The sequence below is a fragment of the Nelumbo lutea genome, chromosome 4 (assembly GCF_056320005.1).
Source record: "Nelumbo lutea isolate HS-2025 chromosome 4, American lotus-T2T, whole genome shotgun sequence".
Lineage (NCBI taxonomy): Eukaryota > Viridiplantae > Streptophyta > Magnoliopsida > Proteales > Nelumbonaceae > Nelumbo > Nelumbo lutea.
This window is the reverse complement of record NC_142687.1, coordinates 19433773-19456070: the sequence shown is the minus strand read 5'-3', so window position 1 is coordinate 19456070 and position 22298 is coordinate 19433773. Positions and strand designations below refer to the sequence as shown.

Sequence of the window (22298 nt, the reverse complement as noted above, 5' to 3'; positions counted from 1 at the left end):
GGTCTCCTCTCGAGCTTGCATCTCGGGCCCCAAGCTGACGATCTACATTGTCCTGATGCTGAAGTTGTCGATTATGCCTCTTGGGCTGGCTGGGTTCGGGCCTATCCTTCGAGTTCCCCCTTTGTGAGGCTGGAGGAGTATGCTGTTCGTCTACTTTGCCCCATGGCGAGGTTCGTCCCGAGGGAGGGACCAACACCTGTGAAATTCTCTCACCGCAAGGAGGAGACTGGCGAACACCCTGATGGGCCCGATGTTGGTTTTGGTTTTGAGTCTGTCCTTGATGTTGATTTGTTGGTTGGTTCGGCTATAGCGGTGGAAATTGTTGTTGGTACTGCTATTAGAAGTAATATTGTTGGAACTGGTGAATTTGTTGCATCCGAATCTGCATTGTTCGGACACTCTGGAGGAGGTCGTTAAACTGGGAATGCCTAACCCCAGGGGGAATCACAGAGGGCTCCGAGAACGTGGTGTTCACTTGGGGAGCGAGACATTCACCTGTTGGGTAGTGTTTGACACAGACAGTGATGGAACCCCTGAGACTGTCAGGGGAATGGTGTACTGGCCAATGGTCGCCAAGGGACCTTGGGGAATGACCGTTTGCTACTCTTACCCCCTAGTGACGTTCATGTCGCTCTTTCCGATATAGTTGGAAGATGCCATTGAGGTTGAGATTGAAATGAAATTGAGACTAGGATTGGGATGGAATTTCAATTGTTTCCACAAACGGTGCCAATTGATGGTGCGCGATCTAGATGCTCATAGCCGTAAGGCAGCTCGGATGCCTGTAGCCAAGTAGGTCACTCGAATTGCAAGGAAAATGAGGTATCAGAGAACTTAGGGTGACTAACCCGGTGAGGTCACTCCAATGCTTAAATTAGTAATAGGATATGCAAGCTAAGAGTTTGAGAATAAGGAGAGCTAGAACGCACTAAATCACACGTACTTGAGCCTTAGAGGGGTTGATGCCCTTATATAGTTGAGCTGTCGTGGGTCTCACAAAATGACTCTGGGATCCTCGGTCCACGTAGATGAAATCCGTTTTCGCTTTAGAAGGAGAGTAACATACCAGTCAATGAAGTCTATTGTTACCGTTTGATCCGGGGAGAGGATAAGGCTTGTCGTTACACAACGTGATCCTAGGAGATTCAAAGTCCGTTGAGAAGCTTTTGGAATTGATTACGTGTCACTTCGGTACCTAGGTGTCGAACTGGCTTTGGTGCCGAGGTGACTCTATGCTAAGGTGGCTCTATGCCAAGGTGCACGAATACCCGAGCTCCCAAACTGCTGATTAGGCTCCCTTTGCCGAGTTGTCATCCTACTTGTAGATTGTGTCCACATGACCTTTACTTATTAGGTCGGGCTAAATCATCCGTCATCGGAGAACGAAGAGGAGAAGGGGCGGAGGAAGAAGAAGATCACTATCGTTGCTGGAAGTTGTAGCAGCCAGCCCTAGCGTTAGCTTGTGGCATCTCCACCGGTGCTTGAATTCATTGATGCAACGGAGGGTTTGAGCCATGGAGACATAGAAGATGAGGTGGGCAAACGTGAGGAGCCCTGTTGAGACCCGGTAGTGCCAATGCCAGTGCCAGCATTGGAGGCGGGGTGACTAAGCCTGGTAGCGAACACTAGACCGAGGAAAGATGAAGAAGAATCGGAAGATCTTCCAAAGTTCCTTCTTTTGTAGATCGAGAGCTTGTTTATTCTCTAGGGTTTTTTCGAAGTGGACCTACACTTTATTAATTGGAAACGCTTCTGCAAATGTGAGTAGGCTCTGGCGTCCATGATCCTCTTCCGAGTTCTGACATCTTTGTGTCGATGGAAGAGGTTTTTTTATTGTATAAATGGGTAATGTGAAGAAGAAAAATAAGAACTTCCAATCGACAATCTGTTTCTTTTCTAGGGTTTTCTCAAAGTGGAGCTGCACTTCTATGATGCTTCTACAAATGTGAGTGGCTCGTGGGATTTGGAGATATAGAAATGGGTTTTGTTTCAGACATACAAGGAGATGGATCTAATGGAACGGAGATGGAGGTAGAGGTGGAGATGGAGATGAAAACGGAAACGGAGATAAAAGGCAGAGGCGGAGCTCGATTTGTAGAAAAAGATAAAGGAGGATGAGGAGGGAGAAGGAGAGGGATGAAGGATAATATTGGGTTTAAAAAATGTCATGTGTGACGGAAATTAATCAGTAAGGGTGATTGAAGACAATAATTAATCATACAATTTGTCGATTAGAAAGTAAGGGTAATTTTAAATTTGCCCGGATACGTCATCATGTTGCTTACACCGCTTGATTGATCGATCAACGGCTGTCGAACCCGCTGGTCTATCAATAACAAAATGATAAGTAGCTGCCCAAATAATTGACTAGTCAGACTATGTAAGAAAACATTGGTGATCTAAATTGAATGACTGGAACTCAGCTTCTCTCCCTCCCTCTCTCCTCATTTTACACAAGTGAAAAAGGCGGTAAGAACAAACCCTACTCCCTGATGGAGATGGACATCGATTCTCCGAAACGGGAAATTCTTCAGAACCAAATCAAGGACGAAGATCTCTTCAAAGCAGCTGAGAAAGGAGACGCTTCGATCTTCAAAGCTCTTTCTCAGGGGCATCTTCACAGAGCTCTGTCGCTGATAAACGACGACGGTCGTTCTCTCCTTCACGTCGCTGTCTCATCTGGTCATGCTGAGGTCACTTTTCGAAATCTTATAGGGTTCTGTTCTTCTGGTACTCATTTGCATCTGGGGGAGTTAATTTAGAAAATCTTCTGTTTTTCATATTTCTAGAATCTGGTTTTAATTTTCTTTGCTTCGCATTTGGATAAGGATGTTTTAGAACTCTTTTCCTTTTTACTTTGCATTTTTCTTTTTCTAGAGATTTCTTTCCTGTTGCTTAATGCAATAAGCAAGAACAGAGAGTTTTTGCTCAATTTGGCTCCAGTTATGGTTAATAGTAATGGACATTTCTTCTCCTTAGTCATTAGAGTGCAGTTCCTTTTATCGCATGTTTCTTGTCTAGTATTTTTATTTATGGATTTGTTATGTGCCTTAGGATAACTTTAGCTGTTAGAGTGAGGGATCCCAAGCACATATATACCCCATAATCCCATACTACCGATGAGGTGGGATACCTCGCATTAGGATCCCGTACTACCAACATAGGACAAATATACCATGCTCTGCAGTCCCGCCTCCATGTTATGTGCATACCATTTGTTATGTGACTTAGGAGAATTCACCCCTAAAAGCTAGCTGTTAGAGGGAGGGAACCCAAACATATATATACCCCACAACAGCATCCTATACTACTGATGTGGGATACCTTGCATTAGCATCCCATGCTACCAATATGGGAAAAAATGGGTCGTAACATTGGATTCCCCATTTATCCCTTCTTCTTTGTTATTCAATGAGCCATTTCTATGCTACAGTTGAATTAATATTACTTCAATTTTCTTCATTTTTTGGGAACAGGTCGTGAGGACACTGTCAGATGTTGATGCATCTATTAGCGTAGTGAACAGTACAGATGAAGAAGGGTGGGCACCTCTACATTCTGCTGCTAGCAGTGGAAATACTGAGATTGTTGAGATCTTGCTGAGCAGAGGTGAGAAGTTGAAGAGTTTGCAAGTTAATTTTATCTAAAATAGCTTTCAGAATGACATGCAAAACAATGTCAAGAACAAATGCACAAAGTGAGAACTTCCTTTGTGGTGATGCTGTGTTTGGTTGAGGCTTGTTTGCTAGGGGTTCCTAGAGCCTGATGTGCAAGCCACAAGGTAAGATGCATGCTTGAACAAAGTGTGGAACCACTTTTTTGAAAAAAAAAATCCAAAGAAATAGTTAATATAAAAGAACATGCAACATCAAGTTCTGAAAGTAATATGATATTTCAAAAAGTATTATTAGCTCAATTGGTTAGAGTATTGTGTTGTTCGCATAAAAGATACAACCATGTAAACATCCTACATAGGCTAAATGTTTAAACCCTGGTCATCATAAGCACAACCTGAAACATAATGAATTGCCTACTGAGCATCAAATTCAAGGTCAATTCATCAAAACATAACAACAAGTCAGGTGAGCTCCTGGGTTCAACCGTTCAAGTACCAAAAAAAAGGGGTTACTAAGGTTCAAGTGAGATACAACTTGCAAAATGCACTTTGTTGTGAGCCTAGTCAAGCGACTCAAGCCTTTTAAAAGACTGTAGTTCTAATCTGACTAGATGTTCCTCTTGTGAGTTTATCTCTCCTTGAATCCATCTAAGTTGAGCATTTATTCCATCCAAGGATTTCTTTAATATCATTTAGGAAATGTGCCAAGCTCCATAACTGCTCCAGATATTTTGCCACCATTTTATTGTATTTTCCAAGTCTCATTCAATTGCTAGGGATGATCCATGCCCCGCATTTTTCTACCTTCTTGTTCAATTTTCTTAGTCCCCTTTCAATAGCCAAAGATGGTAATGTAATCTGTTTGGCAATGTGCACAGTGCACTTCTATTTGAAGAGTCCTTACCTCAGCCATTGTGGAATTAGTGTTGAGGGGTATTGTTCCAACCAAAGAAATCAAGCAAATAAACTTGGGCCTATTATCAGGCTGAGCTTGGGTTGAGATCAGTATGCCCGATGCTTTAATCCAAGCCCAGCCTGATAATAGGCCCAAGTTTATTTGCTTGATTTCTTTTGTTGGCACAATACCCCTCAACACTAATTCCACAAGGGCTGAGGTAAGGACTCTTCAAATGGGAGTGCACTGTGCACATTTCCAAACAGATTAAATTACCTTCTTTGGCCATTGAAGGGGACTAAGAAAATTGAACAAGAAGGTAGAAAAATGTGGGGAATGGATCATCCCTAGCAATTGAATGAGACTTGGCAAATACAATAAAAGCCTGGTCCAAGGTTTTGTTAGGCCTGGGCCCAGCTGAAAACCTGAAAATTTGAATCCAAGCCTAGGAAGAGTTGGTTGGATCAGGTTAGGCCTGCCCAAGTTGCATCCCTAAAGGGTTTCTAGATGTAGTTAAAAGTTGAATTTTGATGGAAGTAGTCAGGGTAACCCAGGACCTTCTGGAATAGGAGGCGTGTTGAGAGATAAGGACTGCAACATTTTAGCCTTATTCTCTGGCCCAGTGGGTTTGGGAGATCCTAATAGGGCTGAACTATTAGTGGCCTTACAAGGTATCTGATAAGATCACTTTGATAATCTGAAAACCTGAGCTGGTTCGAGGGAGCTCACCCTCCTGAAAACAGAGTAGAGTAGAGGAGAGGATGAAGAGAGGAGGAGAGATGGAGGAGATCAGTAGGGTTTCATTTTTCATGCCCAGAATCGGTGAGGTAATACAATACTTATACTCTCTCTTCAGCCTCTCCTGCACATGGCTTGACTGAGACGGCTAATTAACTGGAGGGACGTGGCTTCCTCACGTAAACAAACCTCAGTGGCGGTTGCACATGGGAGATCGAGTGCTTCTCTCATGCTTGGCCCGGCTGCTGCATGTCGTGGGCCTGGATCTCCTGTGATGGGCCCGAATGGGTGGTCGAGGGCCTATCAGTCCCACTCTCTTCAAGAAACACCTTGTCCTCATGGTTGATGTGAGGATATTGGTCTTTCAGTTTGTCATAGTCCTCTCATGTGGCATCTTCTGGTGGCAAGTTCTTCCACATGACCAGGGCCTGCTTGTGTAACTTCTTGCCCATTTTGACCCACCTTATATTTCTGATTTGTTGTGGCTCAATCAATATGTCCCCGTTTTCAGTGAACTGTGGGAGGGTTTGGCCGACCTTAGTGGTAGGACTTAGACATGGTTTCAACATGCTGACATGAAAAACTGGGTGTAATTTCGAGGAAATAGGAAGCTCCAGTTTGTAAGCTACCTTCCCTACTCATTCAATCACCATGAATGGGCCAAAATACTTAGGAGCTAGCTTCTGCCAAACCCGTCGGGCTGCCAAAGCTTGTCGGTAAGGCTGGAGTCTTAAGTAGACCCAATCCCCAACTGCAAATTCAAGCTCTCGATGATTGCGATCATAGGCTAACTTCATGCGCTGTTGGGCTTTCTGCAAATGCAGCTTGAGGGATCTCAAAATCTCATCTCTGTCCAATAACTGGCCTTCTACCTCAGCCACTGTAGGAGTCCCCTTCTCGTAAGGAATCACGGCTGGAGGATCTCTCCCATAAACTATTTTAAATGGAGTGGTCCCTGCTGAAGCTTGGTATGTGGTGTTATACCAATATTCGGCTCATGGCAGCCAGTAAGCCCACTGTTTGGGCTTCTCTCAGATGAAACAACACAAGTTTCAAGGCAATGATTAATCACCTCGGACTGCCCATCTGTCTCGGGGTGGTAGTTGTTGGTGTGAAGCATATGTACTCCTTGAGCAGAAAAATAAGAATCCCAGAATTTGCTCATAAAGAGGGGGTCTCTGTCGGTCAAGATAGAGTTCAGAGTGCCGTGCAATTTGGCTACCTCCTGGACATAAGCTCGAGTCACTGTGGAAGCTGTGTACGGCTGTGGTCGCGCCAAGAAATGAGCATATTTGCTCAGGCGGTCCACAATCACTAGGATCACCGACTTCCCTGTTGATTTAGGCAACCCGGTAATAAAATCCATGGTAATGTCTTCCCATACTCATTCTGGAATGGTTAAGGGCTGAACTAGACCTGCAGGAGACTGGGTGCTATACTCGTGCTGCTGGCATATGTCACAACAGGCCACATAACTCTGAACCATACGCTTCATTCCCCTCCAGTAGTAATGGCTCGCTATCCTCTTGTAGGTTCTGAGAAACTCGGAATGCCCACCTATATACGAGTCATGAAATAGCTTGAACAACTCCTTCTGATACTCTGATTTGCTGGCTACTACCACACGGCCTTTATAGAAGAGTGTAGTACCAGTTATGGAATACCCTGACACTAAAGTGGGATCCTTGCTCCATTGGGATCGGATCCGACTGAGTTTTAGATCTGATTGTGCCTCCTTCTGGATGAGGTCATACAAGGGGTAATTGGGTTTAGACAGGCCCATCAGCTGGAAATCTTCTACCCTGGATAGTGCATCTGCAACTGCATTTGAAGGCCTAGGTTTATATTCAATATGAAAATCGTAACCCAGAAGTTAGTAGGCCCATTTTTGCTATTCTGGGCTGAGAATCCTCTGCTCCAATAAATGTTTAATGCTTCGGTGATCAGTCCGCACTGTAAATCTCCTTCCCAGAAGGTACGCCCTCCATTTGTGTACTGCTAAGGTAATCACCATCAACTCTTTCTCATATGTGGACTTGGCTTGGGCCTGGGCTGATAGAGCTCGGCTGAAGAAGGCCAATGGTTGCCCATTCTGCATTAAGACTGCACCAATCCCCTTCCCTGAAGCATCAGTTTCCACTGCAAATTCTTTACTGAAATCTGGAAGAGCCAAGGTGGGAGGCGATGTGACTGCCTTCTTAAGAGATTGGAAGGCCCCTTCTGCCGCCTCATCCCATGTAAAGGATTGTTTCTTCAACAACTTAGTGAGAGGTGCGGCCAACATACCATAACCAGCTATGAAACGTCTGTAGTAACCAGTCAGTCCAAGGAACCCTCTAAGTGACTTTTGGTTCCATGGTCTAGGCCAGTTGACCATGCTTGAAACCTTGTTCGGGTCTTTACAAACTTTCCCACCTGTTATTATATGCCCAAGGCAATGAATATTGGTCTGTCCAAAGGAACTGTTAGCGTAGGGGTATTTCTGTCTTTATACCTTGATTGATGTTGCTGATTTGTAATGTTGTGTTGGAACATGTGCTCTTAACTTAAGTAAGGGCACATAGTTCTTTTTAGTCTTGTTTTAATAATAATATAAATACTTACTGGCCGACTGGGAGAAGTCATGTTGACTCTTTTAGTTCGAACCAGAATTCTCTCTTCTCTCTTTCTCTCTCTCTCTCTCTCTCTTTCTTTATCACCTTTTCTTCTTCTACATAACTGAACTCAGTCAGGCCAAACTCTAAGGCAGACCAAAATTGTAACTTGGTATCAGAGCTAGGTTAAATCTGCCTAGATTTCTGCTTGCCTAGGGTTCATTCTCTGCGCACCCTATCTAGGGTTTTCCTCCTTTTTTTTCTGTGTTCGATTGGAGATAAGGGAAAGGGCTGAAAAGGAGTGATCGCCCTCTTCCCTTGGGGGTTTCTATGCCTCCAGTCAGGTCGTATGTGGTCGGTTGCTGTGATTTCTGAGATCGTCCTCTTGTAGTAGAGGAAGAATAGAGGGCTGAACTGTGTGGGCAGTGGCTGTTGTGTGTGGCTGTTATGTGTGAAGCGACTGTTGTGTGTGGACTGCTCTCCTGCTCATATGGGTGTTACATCAGCGATAAGGTAAGAGATTTCAGTGCATGATATCTGTTATGCATTTTGAAGGAAGAGATATGATTATATAGTGGTGAGATTTCAGGTAGTTGTAGGAGTAGGGTTTGTGGTGTGAGCACACTTTTCAGTAACAACAAGTGCTGAAATCAGTGTGACAGGTGTGATCTAGGGTTTGTGGTGTAAAGAGCACACATTCCAGCAACAATTAGTGCTGCAATCAGTGTGACAGGTGTGACCTAGTGGTGTGTAGTGTGTAGATCTTAGTGATAATAGAATTCAGCAAGTGTGCAGAATTGGTGATAACATAATGGGAGACAATAAGGATTATAAACCTAGTGTGATGGTGCCTACAGACTACCTGAATGTTCAGATGACCTCCATTAAGTTAAATGGAGAGAATTATGTGCCTTGGGCTAAATCTGTTGAAGTCTTTTTGAAGGCAAAGAAGAAGGTAAAACACATCAGAGAGGAGAAACCCTCCTCTGACTCTCAGGAGTATGAAGACTGGGAGCAAGAGGATGCTCAGATCATCACATGGTTGTGGAACAGTATGGAACCTAGGATTAGTGTGAACTTCATGTTCCTTGATACTGCCAAAGATGTGTGGGACCATGCGAAGAAATTGTATTCGGGGCAGGACAATACAACCAGAGTTTATCAGCTTTATCAAGAGTACTTTAATCTGCAACAAGGCAATCAAAGTCTTGAGGAGTACTATGCCAACATGAGGAACATACTTAATGAGTTGAATGTCTATCATTCTCTCACTTCTGATGTCAAGATTCAGCAACAACAGAGAGAGCAACTTGATGTGATTAGATTTTTTGTGGGACTAAAGTCTGAATATGAACCAATACGGGCTCAGATATTAGGGGGATCAGCTTTTCCGTCTCTAGAAGAGGTATTTGCTCGACTTCGGAGGATTCCTATCGGATCTACTGAGAACTCTAATATCTCAGATAGATCTGCCTCTGCTGCATCGAGAGGCCATGGTGGTAGAGGTGGAGCTCGGGGAGCTCAATCTGGCCGTGGTGGTGGTAGTGGTTCTGCATATGGCCGAAGTGGCAATGGTGGGTCTCCTCATAATCGTGGTGGTGGTCGTATTGGGAGTAGAGATTCAGGGGGAGCCTGTGGTAGAGGATGTAGCTCAGGCCCGAGGAAGTGCACTCATTGTGGTATGGATGGACATACCATCAACTATTGTTATGATTTACATGATCCTCCCTCAACCTGGGCCAATCATGCTGCGACCAGTGACTCAAGTTCCAGCTTTAGACAGGAGAATCATTCATCTGACCAGTTGCCTCCTACATCCACAGATGGTCCCATGAAGGAGATGGTGAGTGTTCCCCGTGATGAATATGAGAGGTTTGTCTGGCATCTACACCCAATCCCTGGATCATTGACTCTGGAGCCTCTGATCACATGACTGGAACTCCAGGTGTGTTTTCCTCCTTATCTCATTGCTCAACATCACAATCTGTCACCCTTGCTAATGGTTCCACATCATCAATTTGTGGTGTTGGTAATGTTGACCTAGATCCTGTATCCCTTTCATCAGTTTTGTATGTTCCTAAATTGCCCTTTAACCTTATGTCTGTTAGTAAGTTGGCCAAATCACTTAACTGCTCCATTACCTTTTATCCTTCTATGTGTGTCTTTTAGGATCTCAAGATGGGGATGAAGATTGGTGGAGGGCATGAAGCAGGTGGACTGTATTATCTTGATGGTGGTGGTGGTAGAACTTCAACAGCTCTCCAGTCATCTCTTTCTCCTCTCCAGTGGCACTGCCGATTTGGTCATCCGTCGCTCAAAGTCTTGAAGTCCTTGGTTCCGTCCTTGAGTCAGCTTTCTATTTTGGATTGTGAGTCGTGTCAGTTTGGGAAACACCATCGTGTTCCCTTTAGTTCTAGGGTTGATAACTGTGTGTCGAGTCCTTTTTCTTTAGTTTATTAAGATGTTTGGGGTCCTTATAAAGTGATGTCATATAATGGATACAAATATTTTGTCATTTTTGTGGATGATTTTTCAATGATGACGTGGCTCTATTTAATGAAAGAAAGAAGTGAATTGTTTATCGTTTTTCAAAAATTTTATGCTGAGATCCGTAACCAATTTGGTACCCACATCAAAGTCTTTCGTTCTGATAATGGCCGCGAATATTTATCCTCATCATTTCAGGAATACCTGGACCAACATGGCATTATACATCAAACCTCGTGTACCTACACCCCACAACAAAACGGGGTGGCTGAAAGAAAGAATCGCCATTTCCTTGAAACAACAAGATCTCTAATGCAGCACATGCATGTTCCCAAACCTTTTTGGAGTGATGCAGTGGTTACCTCTTGTTTTATGATTAATCGGATGCCCACATTCATCCTTGATGGTCATTCTCCGTTTCATGTCTTGTTTCCCACTTTGTCTCCGTTCCCTCTTATGCCGAGAGTTTTTGGGTGTGTCTGTTTTGTCCATAATCTAGGTCCCGAGAATGACAAGTTTGATGCCCGTTCTCTCATGTGCATCTTCCTTGGCTATTCTCGGACCCAGAAAGGGTATAGGTGTTACCATCTTGGTTCTCGACGGTCCTTTGTGTGTGTTGATGTCAGTTTCTTTGAGTCTATTCTGTTCTTTTTGGGGTCTGGTGATGCTTCCTCCTCATCACCTCCTCCTCTTCCACTTTCCGTTATCGATTCTCCTCCCTTTGTTCCAGTTGTGACCAAATCCTTGCCTCTGATGCCACCACTTGTTGAACGCCCACCTATCCGTCATGTGTATACACATCGCCCACGTGCACCAGCTACTACTCCTCCGGCTACATCTCCGTCGACGGATCCGGCACCAGACCCGCACTTAGCATCTGAGCTTGATCTACCCATTGCTTTGCGGAAAGGTAAACGTACTTGCACCCTTCATCCCATTTTCAATTATGTTTCTCTTACTCACCTTTCCGCTTCCTATCGCCAGTTTGTTACCTTGTTATCATCAGTTATTGTTCCTAAAGATGTCCAGGAAGCCCTTGCCTCTCCAGGGTGGTGCCGTGCCATGGAAGAAGAACTCTCAGCCCTTCATCATAATCATACTTGGGACCTCACTGCTCTTCCTCCTAGGAAGCAAGCTGTTGGTTGTAAATGGGTTTATACGGTTATGTATTTGCCTGATGGTAGTGTTGAACGCCTGAAAGCGCGATTAGTTGCAAAAGGGTACTCTCAAACCTATGGCATTGACTACATAGAGACCTTCTCACCGGTTGCTAAGATAGGGTTAGTTCGTGTTGTGATATCTCTTGCAGCCATGTATGGGTGGCTACTATATCGTCTTGATATTAAGAATGCCTTTTTGCATGGTGACTTACTCGAGGAGGTCTACATGGAGCAACCTCCAGGGTTTGTTGCTCAGGGGGAGGATGGTAAAGTGTGCAGACTAAGGAAGGCTATATATGGGCTTAAACAGTCCCCTCGAGCATGGTTTGGTAGGTTCAGTGAGGTGGTAAAGAAGTTTGGCATGAAACAATGCAAAGTTGACCATTCTGTATTTAGTCATGACTCTCCGGGAGGAAAAATACTGTTGGTGGTGTATATAGATGATATTGTTATTACTGGGAATGATGACATTGGTATTGACAGGATGAAGACTTATCTGCAGGATCGCTTTTAGACAAAGGATCTAGGTAAACTGAAATACTTCTTGGGGATAGAGGTAGCGAGATCCAAGTATGGGATTAACCTGTGCCAGAGGAAGTATGTGCTTGATTTGCTGGAAGAAACAAGCTTGTTGGGTGCCAAACCAACTGAAACACCCATGGGCACAAATACCAAGTTAAGCAGTGATATGGGTGAAGTGTTTGAAGACCCCGGCAGATATCGAGGACTTGTGGGCAAACTGAACTGCCAAACCATTACCAGACCAGACATCTCATTTGCAGTTAGTGTGGTAAGCCAGTTCATGCAAAAACCTCTGATTCCTCATTGGAATGAAGTTCTGAGAATTGTGAACTATCTAAAAGGGGTCCCGGGTCGCGGTCTGATATACAAGAGTGGGGGAAAACTTGAAATGGAAGGGTATTCTGATGCTGATTTGGCCGATTCTATGTTTGATAGGCGGTCTACTACAGGCTATTGCACGTTTCTGGGAGGTAACCTGGTGACATGGAAAAGTAAGAAGCAGATGGTTGTGGCAAGAAGTAGTGCAGAAGCAGAAAATAGGGCTATGGCGCACACCGCTTGTGAATTAGTGTGGCTAAGGAACCTTCTACAGGAAGTAGGGTACAACATTAACACTCCAATAAAGCTCTATTGTGATAATCAGGCTGCAGTTCATATCTCTTCTAATCCAGTGTTTCATGAAAGAACCAAGCACATTGAGGTTGACTGTCACTTTGTGAGGGAGAAGGTGCTGAATGGAGAGCTAGACGCTACACATGTTAATACAGGAAATCAGTGGGCTGACTTATTTACAAAAGGCTTGAGTCGGGGAAGAGTGGACTACATATGTAACAAGCTGGGAGTATATGATTTATACTCACCAGCTTGAGGGGGAGTGTTAGCGTAGGGGTATTTCTGTCTTTATACCTTGATTGATGCTGCTGATCTGTAATGTTGTGTTGAAACATGTGCTCTTAACTTAAATAAGGGCACATAGGTCTTTTCAGTTACGTTTTAATAATAATATAAATTCTTACTGGCCGATTGGGAGAAGTCAAGTTGACTCTTTCAGTTCGAACCAGCATTCTCTCTTCTCTCTCTATCTTTCTCTCTTTCTTTATCACTTTTTCTTCTTCTACATAACTGAACTCAGTCAGGCCGGACTCTAAGGCAGACCTGAATTATAACACATATAATTCTAAACCTCCCTCACATGAGGTGACCTGATCAGATCCTCCCCCTTATCAGAAGATTTAGATGCAGTGGATCTCACCAATGAGCAGTGCATTTGATCTGGAGTCTGGACTTTTATGGTAGTGCTTTTTAGAGGCTCAGGTCTCTTTAGCCATGTTTCCTTGTTTGTATCTCTCTTCCTTCATTAATATGTTGATCAATGAAAATTAAGAAATTCTTAATCTTGCATCAGTGGGTGACACTTGCTGCATGAGGTCAAAACTCAGGCTGCATTGTCATCTCTTGTAATATTCATAGTTTGATTTTTTTGGCATCCTAGCTAGTCCAGAAGGTGATCTGGACTTTTGAAATGAGCAATTTGATACTTCGATTCTATATTAGTGGGTCCATGGTCCATCAATTGTTTAGTGACTAGGAACTCTTGACATACATGCATAAAGAATTATATCCTATATATTTATGCACCTCATTTATGTAGTTTGTTTGTTTTTTTTTTGATAAATAACATCAATTCTATTAAAATAATGAATAGATACAAGAAGATCCCCTTAGAGGCGCGAGGAGCAGCCTCTCCAAACAGCAAATACACAAACTACAACAAAGAAAATATGAATGTTGAAATTAAAATAGTTACAATTGTGCCTAGAACAATGTTTCCCTATTTATCCCTTGTTTTGCCAAGACATCAGCAAAAGCATTAGCTGATCTCCCAACCCATTGTACTGTTATAGACATATTTCTTGTCAGCCATTTGAATTTCTTTAACTCATTTTTGTAGCCCCAAGTGACATCCTCCAGACTATTTAACAAGTCCACCACTGTCTTAGAGTCTCCTTCAATCAGAAGCTGCTCCACGCCCACTTCTTTTGCAAGAAGTATTCCTTGTATTGCAGCTAGCAGTTCTGCTCGGATAGAGTTCCCAACTCCTAAAGGGCCAGAGTAGATTAAGACAACCTCTCTAGCCTCATTCCTCAGTACACCTCCCATTCCCAGAGGGACCCGGGTTACCCTGGCTACTCCCATCAAAATTCAGCTTCAAAGAACCAAGAGGAGGGGGGACCCAGCTAGTCACTACCCTTCCCTTGTAGGAGGAACAGCTTGCTACCAACTTCCAATCCTTCCAACAATCAGCAAAAGTAAAATGGTTAAATAATTTTAGTATTTAACCAATGTAAAGACCTAGACAAAATGCAGTCCTTTAAGGTTTGACTGCTTCTTCCTTTTTCTTGGAAGATTCTGGCATTCCTTTCTTCCCATACTGTCCATAACAATGCTGCTCGTGAGCATCTCCACATTTTCCTTCCTCTTTTATGGGGTCAAGAGAAGAAAGAAGGGTTAAAGATTGTGCTTACTTCTGCTGGCATATCCCAACTAGATCCAAACAAAGATAGAAGCCAAGCCCAGAGCTCTGCAGTGACACTACAAGATAAAAATAGATAATTACAATCCTCACCATGAGATCTGCAAAGAATACACCAGTTTGGTGAAATACAAAGGATGGGTCTTCTCTTTTGTAGGTTGTCCATCGTGTTTACTTTACCATGCCACACTTCCCAACACAAAGCCATAACCTTGGGGGGGACCGGCCTACACCAGACTTCTTTGAAAGGGAAACTCTGATGAGAGGGAGATTGGCAGAGGAACTTGAAAAAGGAACATCTTTGAAAGGGAAACTCATTTGTGTAAATTGTTTCCATGCTGATGATATATTTTGTTGTTTCGTAAGGAATATTTCATGGTAAATTCCATCATCAGCATCACCAAAGCCTTGTGCCAACTACATGGGATTGGCTCATGAAAACTATTCCACCATTCCTTTCTATTTGGTGCCATATCCCCAGACCATCTTAGTCTACTTTCCCTCATTTATCACCTATTGGAGCTACTTTTAGGTTCCTTTAAATAAGCTCATTTTTTGTCCTATTCTTGTTAGTTTTTCCAATTGTCCATCTAAACTTTTGCACTTCTGCCACACATTTTTTGGACATATGACTTTGGACACTGATGAATTGAGAACTTTTAGGTCTGTGACAATCCAAAATTTGTCATAGACTGGATGGTTAATTTATCTGTTGGGAGATTTCTTTTCAGCTTTTTTGTTATTTTGATCAGTAAGAAAAACAGGAATTTTGTTAATAATAAGTATAGTACATTACATAGGTGGATAGCCTTGGCTAGCCACTACACCAATACAATACCAGAATGAACCCCTTACATAAAGCAATGGACCCCAGAACATCTTTTCTCTTGTTGCCTCTTATTTTTCTCCTTGTCTTTTCTAGCATTATCATGCATCCATCTAAGCATTTGTGATGACTGGTGACCAAAAAAAAGGAAAAACAAAAATCCATTTAAGCATTCACATTTTTTTACAAACAGTTTTATTACTGTGGTTTATATCATCATCATCATCATCATTATCCATGCCTTATCCCAACTATATGGGGTTGGCTACATGAATCCTATTTTGCCAATCCGTTCTATTTACAGCCATATCTACTGTGGTTTATATGCAAATCTAAAATAGGATTACCATGAACAGGAGCTGATGTCAATTTAAAAAATAATGGTGGTCGCACTGCTCTGCACTACGTTGCTAGCAAGGGATGGTTGAAAATAGCTGAAGTTCTGATTTCTCATGGTGCAAAAATCAATCTCAAGGACAAGGCTTGTTACTTCAAACTGAACCATTTTCTCTTTCATTCAACGCTCAGTTTTGACACTTGTGTTAAAATGATTTTGTTTTGCATTTAATGTCCACTCTGTTTACATCAGTCTAGCAAGCATGTGGATTGTTGATACAAGCTCCGAGTGTCTACTCTTTTCTTCCATCACTGATATTCTGAGTTGTATTGTGGTTCAGGTTGGCTGCACACCATTGCATAGAGCAGCAAGCACAGGGAATGCAGAGCTGTGTGAAATGTTGATTGAAGAAGGAGCAGAGGTTGATGCTATTGATAAAGCAGGTCAAACTCCTCTTATGAATGCAGTAATATGCCATAACAAAGAGGTAAATTGCATTAAATTTTCTACTAGTGGGGGGAATTGAAATATTTAATTTCCATTTATGCCATAACAAAGAGGTAAATTTTATTATATTTTCTACTAGTGGGGAGAATTGAATTATTTAACTCCCATTTTCGTATTCAACCAGATTATTATTGTAATGGAGACGCAAGGATAGGAAGAAAGTTCCTTGCTGCCTCCAAAATAAACATATATTAGTACCCTTACATGGATTTGGGTACAAGTATCAGAATCTGACATTGGTAAGTCTACAAGATATCTGATGCAAGCCCAGGAAAAAAGAATAGTGATTTAGGGACTTGGCATGTATGCTTTAATTTTTTGAAAGTTCACTTTTTTCTAATATAAATAATGGAATAATAAAATAGTGTGGAAGCATAAATCAGTGCAACTGTGCAAGTACAGAGAATAAATCTACAATTCATTCCCAAGATTCTGCAACTCTGCAAGTACTTAGACTTATTTAAATACATAAATGTGTAGTTGTGTATTTATACAATTAGCTAGTGGCAAAAAGGCAATTAGTTCTACCTGATTTCTCAAGGGTTCTTTTGCCCATTGAATTAAAAAGTGTTAGTGTGGCAGACTAAATACTATTTATTTAATTGATTCTCCTTGTAAATTAGTGTTACAATTTTGAGCTCCAAGTAAATATCCAAATGCTAAAAAAAAAATAAAAAATAAAAAACAGTATCCAAATGCTCAAAGTACATATACAAAAGATAAGGAGCCGTCATTGGATGATCCTAGAGAGGGCCTATATAAAAAATCACCATGATCAGATGTGTTCAGAACATCTTATGTGCTTTTAAGAACACACATTTTGTATTAGAATTTAAGCTGATTATTGCACACATTGATCTTCAAGGTAGGAAACCATGAAAGGTGTCCTGATAATCCTAATTAGGACAAGTTATGGGGCCCAGCGCCCAGGCTGGTTATGGTTCCTGTAAACCCAAATACAAGTTTTCCCCTCATAGATAAAAACCCAAACACAAGTTTTTGCTCTATAATTTTGTAGAGCTAACCTCTTTATTGCATGAAAGTCACCACACCACATGTTTAAATGTTAGACATCTGACTGTGCAGTTAAAGGAAATCGGAAATATAGAAAATAAATAAATAGTTGTGAAATAGTGAAAATACTCCCTAGTTTTTCTTATCTCATTCTGTGACTGAGGAAGTAAAAGTCGTGGGAACTGGATGTGGAACCATGATTCTCTGATTTAGGTAACTTGAAGATTTGGAGTTTGCCATTCCCCCAATCCTCAAATCTTAGTTGAGATGTGTTTGGTTGACAGGTATCTCTACTTTTGATAAGGCATGGAGCAGATGTGGATGTTGAAGATAAGGATGGATATACCGTGCTTGGTCGAGCTTCAGTTGGTTTCAGACCCTTGCTGATTGATGCTGCTAAAGCCATGCTTGAAGGTTAAATGGTTGAATACTTCATAAATTAACAGAGCCAGCAAAACCATCATTCATGTATCAGGAAACAGGAATCATAGAAAGTGAGGTTCCTTGTAAAAAATCTTGTTTCTGCTTCAACAATGGTGATTAGTATTTTTGCTTTTATCATCCGGGGTAAAACTGTAACCAAAACCAATGATAAGCTCTACAAGTTTCGTGGAAGAGAATGCAAAAGAAAGAAAGCATATAGAAGAGAATTTAATGGATGGAATGATGACTGAAGCTCATTAGATGCTCAAATATTGAGGTTGGGTCCCTTGACAAAGTTGCTTGCCAAGTGCAAACTGTTTTTTTTTTTTTTCTTTAAGTTGTTTTCTTTAACCTCTTTTCACATGGTTAAACATTCAAACCGGGACCATAGTGTCAACTGTTGAGCAAAACTTATACTTAATTAGGTGGGGATGTCTAATCAAATGATTGAGGGCTTGTTCGTTTCTTCTTAACTCTTATCTCTTAAGAGGAATTTTTTAACTTTAAGAGAAAAATAGTTGTTCATTTTTTCTTATCTCTTATTTCTTAAAGTGCAATTATACAAGTTTTTGTTTTCCAATGATACTCCCAAAATAGACAAACAAAAACTCTCATATATGGGGTTAAAATGGATATTTGATAATTTTTAGAATTCAGAGTTTAGAACAATATTCTTTGCATTGAGAGTTCAGAGGAAAGAAAAGTTCACAAATACCAATATATCTCTTAATATAATTATTGTACTTTCAAATGTTAGGCTTCAGAACAAACGAGCAGACCTTGAGTCGATTTCATTTAATACTCAATCTAAGTTGTGGAAGAATTCAAAAAAGATTGCTCTTTTTAGGATTAATTTTGTGATTTTGTCCAAACACCAAGCAGTGAATATATTATTCACTCCACTGGAATATGGGGCATTTTTTCACCAATCCATACATCATCACATGGTCCCGGTAGATAAACAACAAATACAATATATGTTTGCCTAATTTATAATTTATATACATACAGGTATTCTGCAATTATATCTTCATCAATTTCTTGGTTTCTCCGTTCTGCTAAGCCTCAAGGCCCTTAATAGTCACTACGTCCCAGACTGGCAGTGAAGCCCCATGTTGCTCTGCTTCCCAGTGCTGGGCATGGGTCATCTGACCCCCTTCCTTCGTTTGGCTGTCACGCTAGATGCCCATGGTTGTATGGTCTCTTTTCTCGTTGTTCGCCCTACAGTCTCTCTTGCAGAATCATCCCACCTCAACCACTTCCTGTCCACCCACCCCAGAATTCAGTCCCTTGAATTCCACATCCTTCCCTTGGAGTTGGACCCTGCTACTGCCAACAGCATCGACCCATTCTTTCTTCAATTTGAGGCCATCCGACGCTCTGCTCACCTTCTCTCTCCCCTCCTCTCTCTTCTCTCGTCATTGACATCCTGCTAGCCGATGCCGTTGCTCCTGTTGCTGCCAATCTCTCCCTTCCCAACTATATCCTCTTCACTTCCTCCGCTAAAATGCTTGCCCTCGTTGCACACTTCCCCACCATTGCAGACACCTCGAGCATTGACGGGGGTATCAGTGCCAAAATCATGGATTCCTCCACCCCTCTTCAACCCAGCCCACCTCTTTACGACATTAATTAAAGCAAATGGTGGAGCACTCATCCAAGCCAAAGGGATCCTAATAAACACCTTCGAGAGCTTGGAGCGAGAGTCACTTTAGGTGTTGAATAACGGCATTGTCGTGAGTGGGCTTCCGCTTGTGCTGGCTATTGGTCCGCTGGAGTCATACGAGTACATGTTGGATTTTAATCTCATAAGAGATTAAATCCAATGGGTTTGATTGGTCAATTACATGAGAAATTGCACCTGTACACTTATTTGAAAAAATCAGTTTTTCTCTTACAAAACCCAGTTTTGAACTTGTCCCACATTGGAAAATTATAAGTTTTGTTTTCAATATTTCAATAGGAGCTGATTTACACTCCTTAGAATTAGTAGAGGAGAGTATGGGGATTGGATACCGCGCAACGCGCGTGCGTGCGCATGTGTGACGCAATGAGGCGCTTTAGAGGTGTGCGTGGCTTGCGATGGGCGGCTTTGGGTTTGGTACGTTGATGACGGTTGATCACCATTGATGAGATCAACGGTCACGATTCGATCGGGTGTGATCAAGAGGCACAATTCAAAGTTAACAGTCACCAACTGTTAACAACTTTTTAAGCAATTACAATGGTTGAAATTGTGACTGTTCAAGGTGCCTTCTCTAAACCAGCACCTACCTTTTCCTCATACCTCTTCACAAGTTATTTAAGGAGCATGAATCAGACTCCAAAAACACAATTTCGAAATTCACTATCTCTCTCTCTCTCAGTCCGGTCTACTATAGTCTCACATAAGGTTTCTTTGGAGACTCTTTAACTTTGCTGGTTGCAAATTCTCGCCCAAGGCTCTATTGTATCCTGGGAACGAATTTGCCTGTAACCCAACAGCAAACTCAGTAAAACTGAGTGGGGGCAAATAACGTTCTAAAGACATTGTCTTCAGACGCACCTTAGAGCTTCTCCTCCTAAGTTACAGTGACCCCATATTCCCCAACAATTTTAGAACGTTATTTTGCAATGGAGGCGGAAGCAAGCATGACTTCGATCAAGATGATGAACCAAGATCTTGTTCGACTAGACCAGTTTGATGGAACAAATTTCAGCCGATGGCAAGATAAGATGATCTTCTTTCTGACCACACTGAAACTATACTATCTGTTGGACCCGAATCTGCAATCACTTCCTGAACCCACTGACAAAGACTCTGAGAAACTAAAGAAAGAAAGAGCAAAATGGGAAGATGACTCACTTCTGTGCTGAGGACACATACTGAATGCCTTATCAGACCGGCTCTACAACTTCTACAAGGAACTTACATCTCCAAAAGAAATCTGGAAGGCCCTGGAATTCAAATACAAGGTGCAATAAGCAGGTACGAATAAGTATCTTATTGCAGAATACTTTGACTTCACCATGAACGACCATAAACCTATACTAGAGCAAGTTCATGAACTACAGGTGATAGTCAATAAAATTCGATCCCTTAACATCATCATTCCTGAATCTTTCCAAGTGGGAGCAATCATTGCCAAACTTCCACCCTCTTGGAAGGATTACAGGAAGAAGCTTCTGCACAAGGCTGAAGAACTTACCTTGGAGCAAATTCAGCAACACCTTCGTATTGAAGAAGAGTCTCAAATTAGAGGCAGTAAGGATAAGACCCTGACTGGTATGCTGAACTCTAAGGTAAATTTTGTGGAAAACGGATCGAAGAAGACTAACCCTGCATTACAAGTAAAGAAGAAGGATGGGAACTTCAAAAAGAGCAACAATAAGAAAGGATCCTATTAGGTTTGTGGAAAGAAGGGGCATTATGCTCGAGTCTTCCGATATTGGAAAGGCGAAACCAAGTCTACAAACATGGTAGAAGACAATCTCGTGGCCATGATTACTGAAGTCAACATGGCAGAATCGTTTTCTGGATGGTGGTTTGATTCAGGCGCCACAGTCCATGTTTGTAAGGACAAGTCCTTATTCAAGACATATGAAGAAGTGACTGATGGCCAGGAGGTACAGATGGGAAACCAAACATGTGCCAAAGTTGCTGGAAGAGGCAACGTAGAGTTGAACTTCACCTCCGGAAAGACACTGACTCTCCTGAATGTTCTCCATGTTCCTGACATTAGAAGAACTTGGTCTCAGTAAATCTTGTTTGTAAGAGGGGATTCAAAGTTGTCTTTGAATCCAACAAACTAATCATATCCAAGAATGGGATGTTTGTTGGAAAGGGATATGGTTGTAATAGTATGTTCAAATTAAGTATTAATGAAGGAAAAGTTTCTGCTTATATTATTGATTCTTTCCCTTTATAGCATGATAGATTAGCACACTTGAATTTTAAATCCATAAAGAACATGAGCAAACTAGGTATAATTGCTTATAGTAATGAATCAACTGGAAAATGTGAAATATGTATAAAATCTAAAATGGCTAAGAAACCTTTCCCTAGTGTTGAGAGAAATTCTCAACTTCTAGAACTAATCCATTCTGACATCTGTGAACTCAATGGTGTATTAACTAGAGGAGGCAAGAGATACTTCATAACATTTATAGATGACTTTTCTAGGTGCACCTATGCCTACTTTATGAGAACTAAGAATGAACCTTTGACATGTTTAAACTATATAAGACTGAAGTTGAAAATCAACTAGAAAAGAAAACTAAAATCCTTAGAAGTGATAGGGGTGCTGAATACTTTAAAAATGAGTTTAATTCTTTATATGAAGAATTTGGAATAATACATTAGTGTTCTGCTCCCTATACCCCTCAGCAAAATGGTCTGGCTGAAAGGAAAAATAGAACACTTACAAAAATGATAAACTACATGTTGTTAAAAGCTAATGCACCCTTAAACCTGTGGGGGAAAGCACTCGTAACAGCCTGCCATTTACATAACATAATTATTTCTAGAGTTAATAACAAATGCCCATATGAATTATGGACAAGAAGAAAACCTAATTTAGCATATCTAAAAATGTGGGGGTGCTTAGCATATTATAGAGTTCTAGATCCTAAAAGAACCAAATTAGGACTCAGAGCTAAGAAAAGTA

The 22298-nt window shown here is 41.7% G+C and overlaps 1 protein-coding gene and 1 pseudogene across 1 annotated transcript; both read left to right on the top strand.

The window, feature by feature from the left end:
- The first annotated feature begins 1516 nt into the window (after positions 1-1516).
- Positions 1517-17947, top strand: LOC148854393 (Ankyrin repeat family protein). The gene is made up of 5 exons (XM_088983477.1): positions 1517-2693; positions 3477-3609; positions 15728-15852; positions 16049-16195; positions 17514-17947. The coding sequence occupies exons 1-5, from the start codon at positions 2409-2411 to the stop codon at positions 17646-17648; spliced, it is 825 nt and encodes a 274-aa protein (XP_088839603.1). The 5' UTR covers positions 1517-2408; the 3' UTR covers positions 17649-17947.
- A 649-nt stretch (positions 17948-18596) lies between these two features.
- On the top strand, positions 18597-19472 carry LOC148854392 (UDP-glycosyltransferase 708G1 pseudogene; annotated as a pseudogene).
- The last annotated feature ends 2826 nt before the right edge of the window (positions 19473-22298 follow it).

Excerpts from the sequence above, each read along its gene's own strand:
- LOC148854393 (XM_088983477.1), top strand. The coding sequence starts at position 2,409 with ATGACTGGAACTCAGCTTCTCTCCCTCCCTCTCTCCTCATTTTACACA. Across the intron at positions 2,694-3,476 it reads TCTCATCTGGTCATGCTGAG|GTCGTGAGGACACTGTCAGA; the intron begins GTCACTTTTCGA and ends TTTTGGGAACAG. Across the intron at positions 15,853-16,048 it reads AAATCAATCTCAAGGACAAG|GTTGGCTGCACACCATTGCA; the intron begins GCTTGTTACTTC and ends ATTGTGGTTCAG.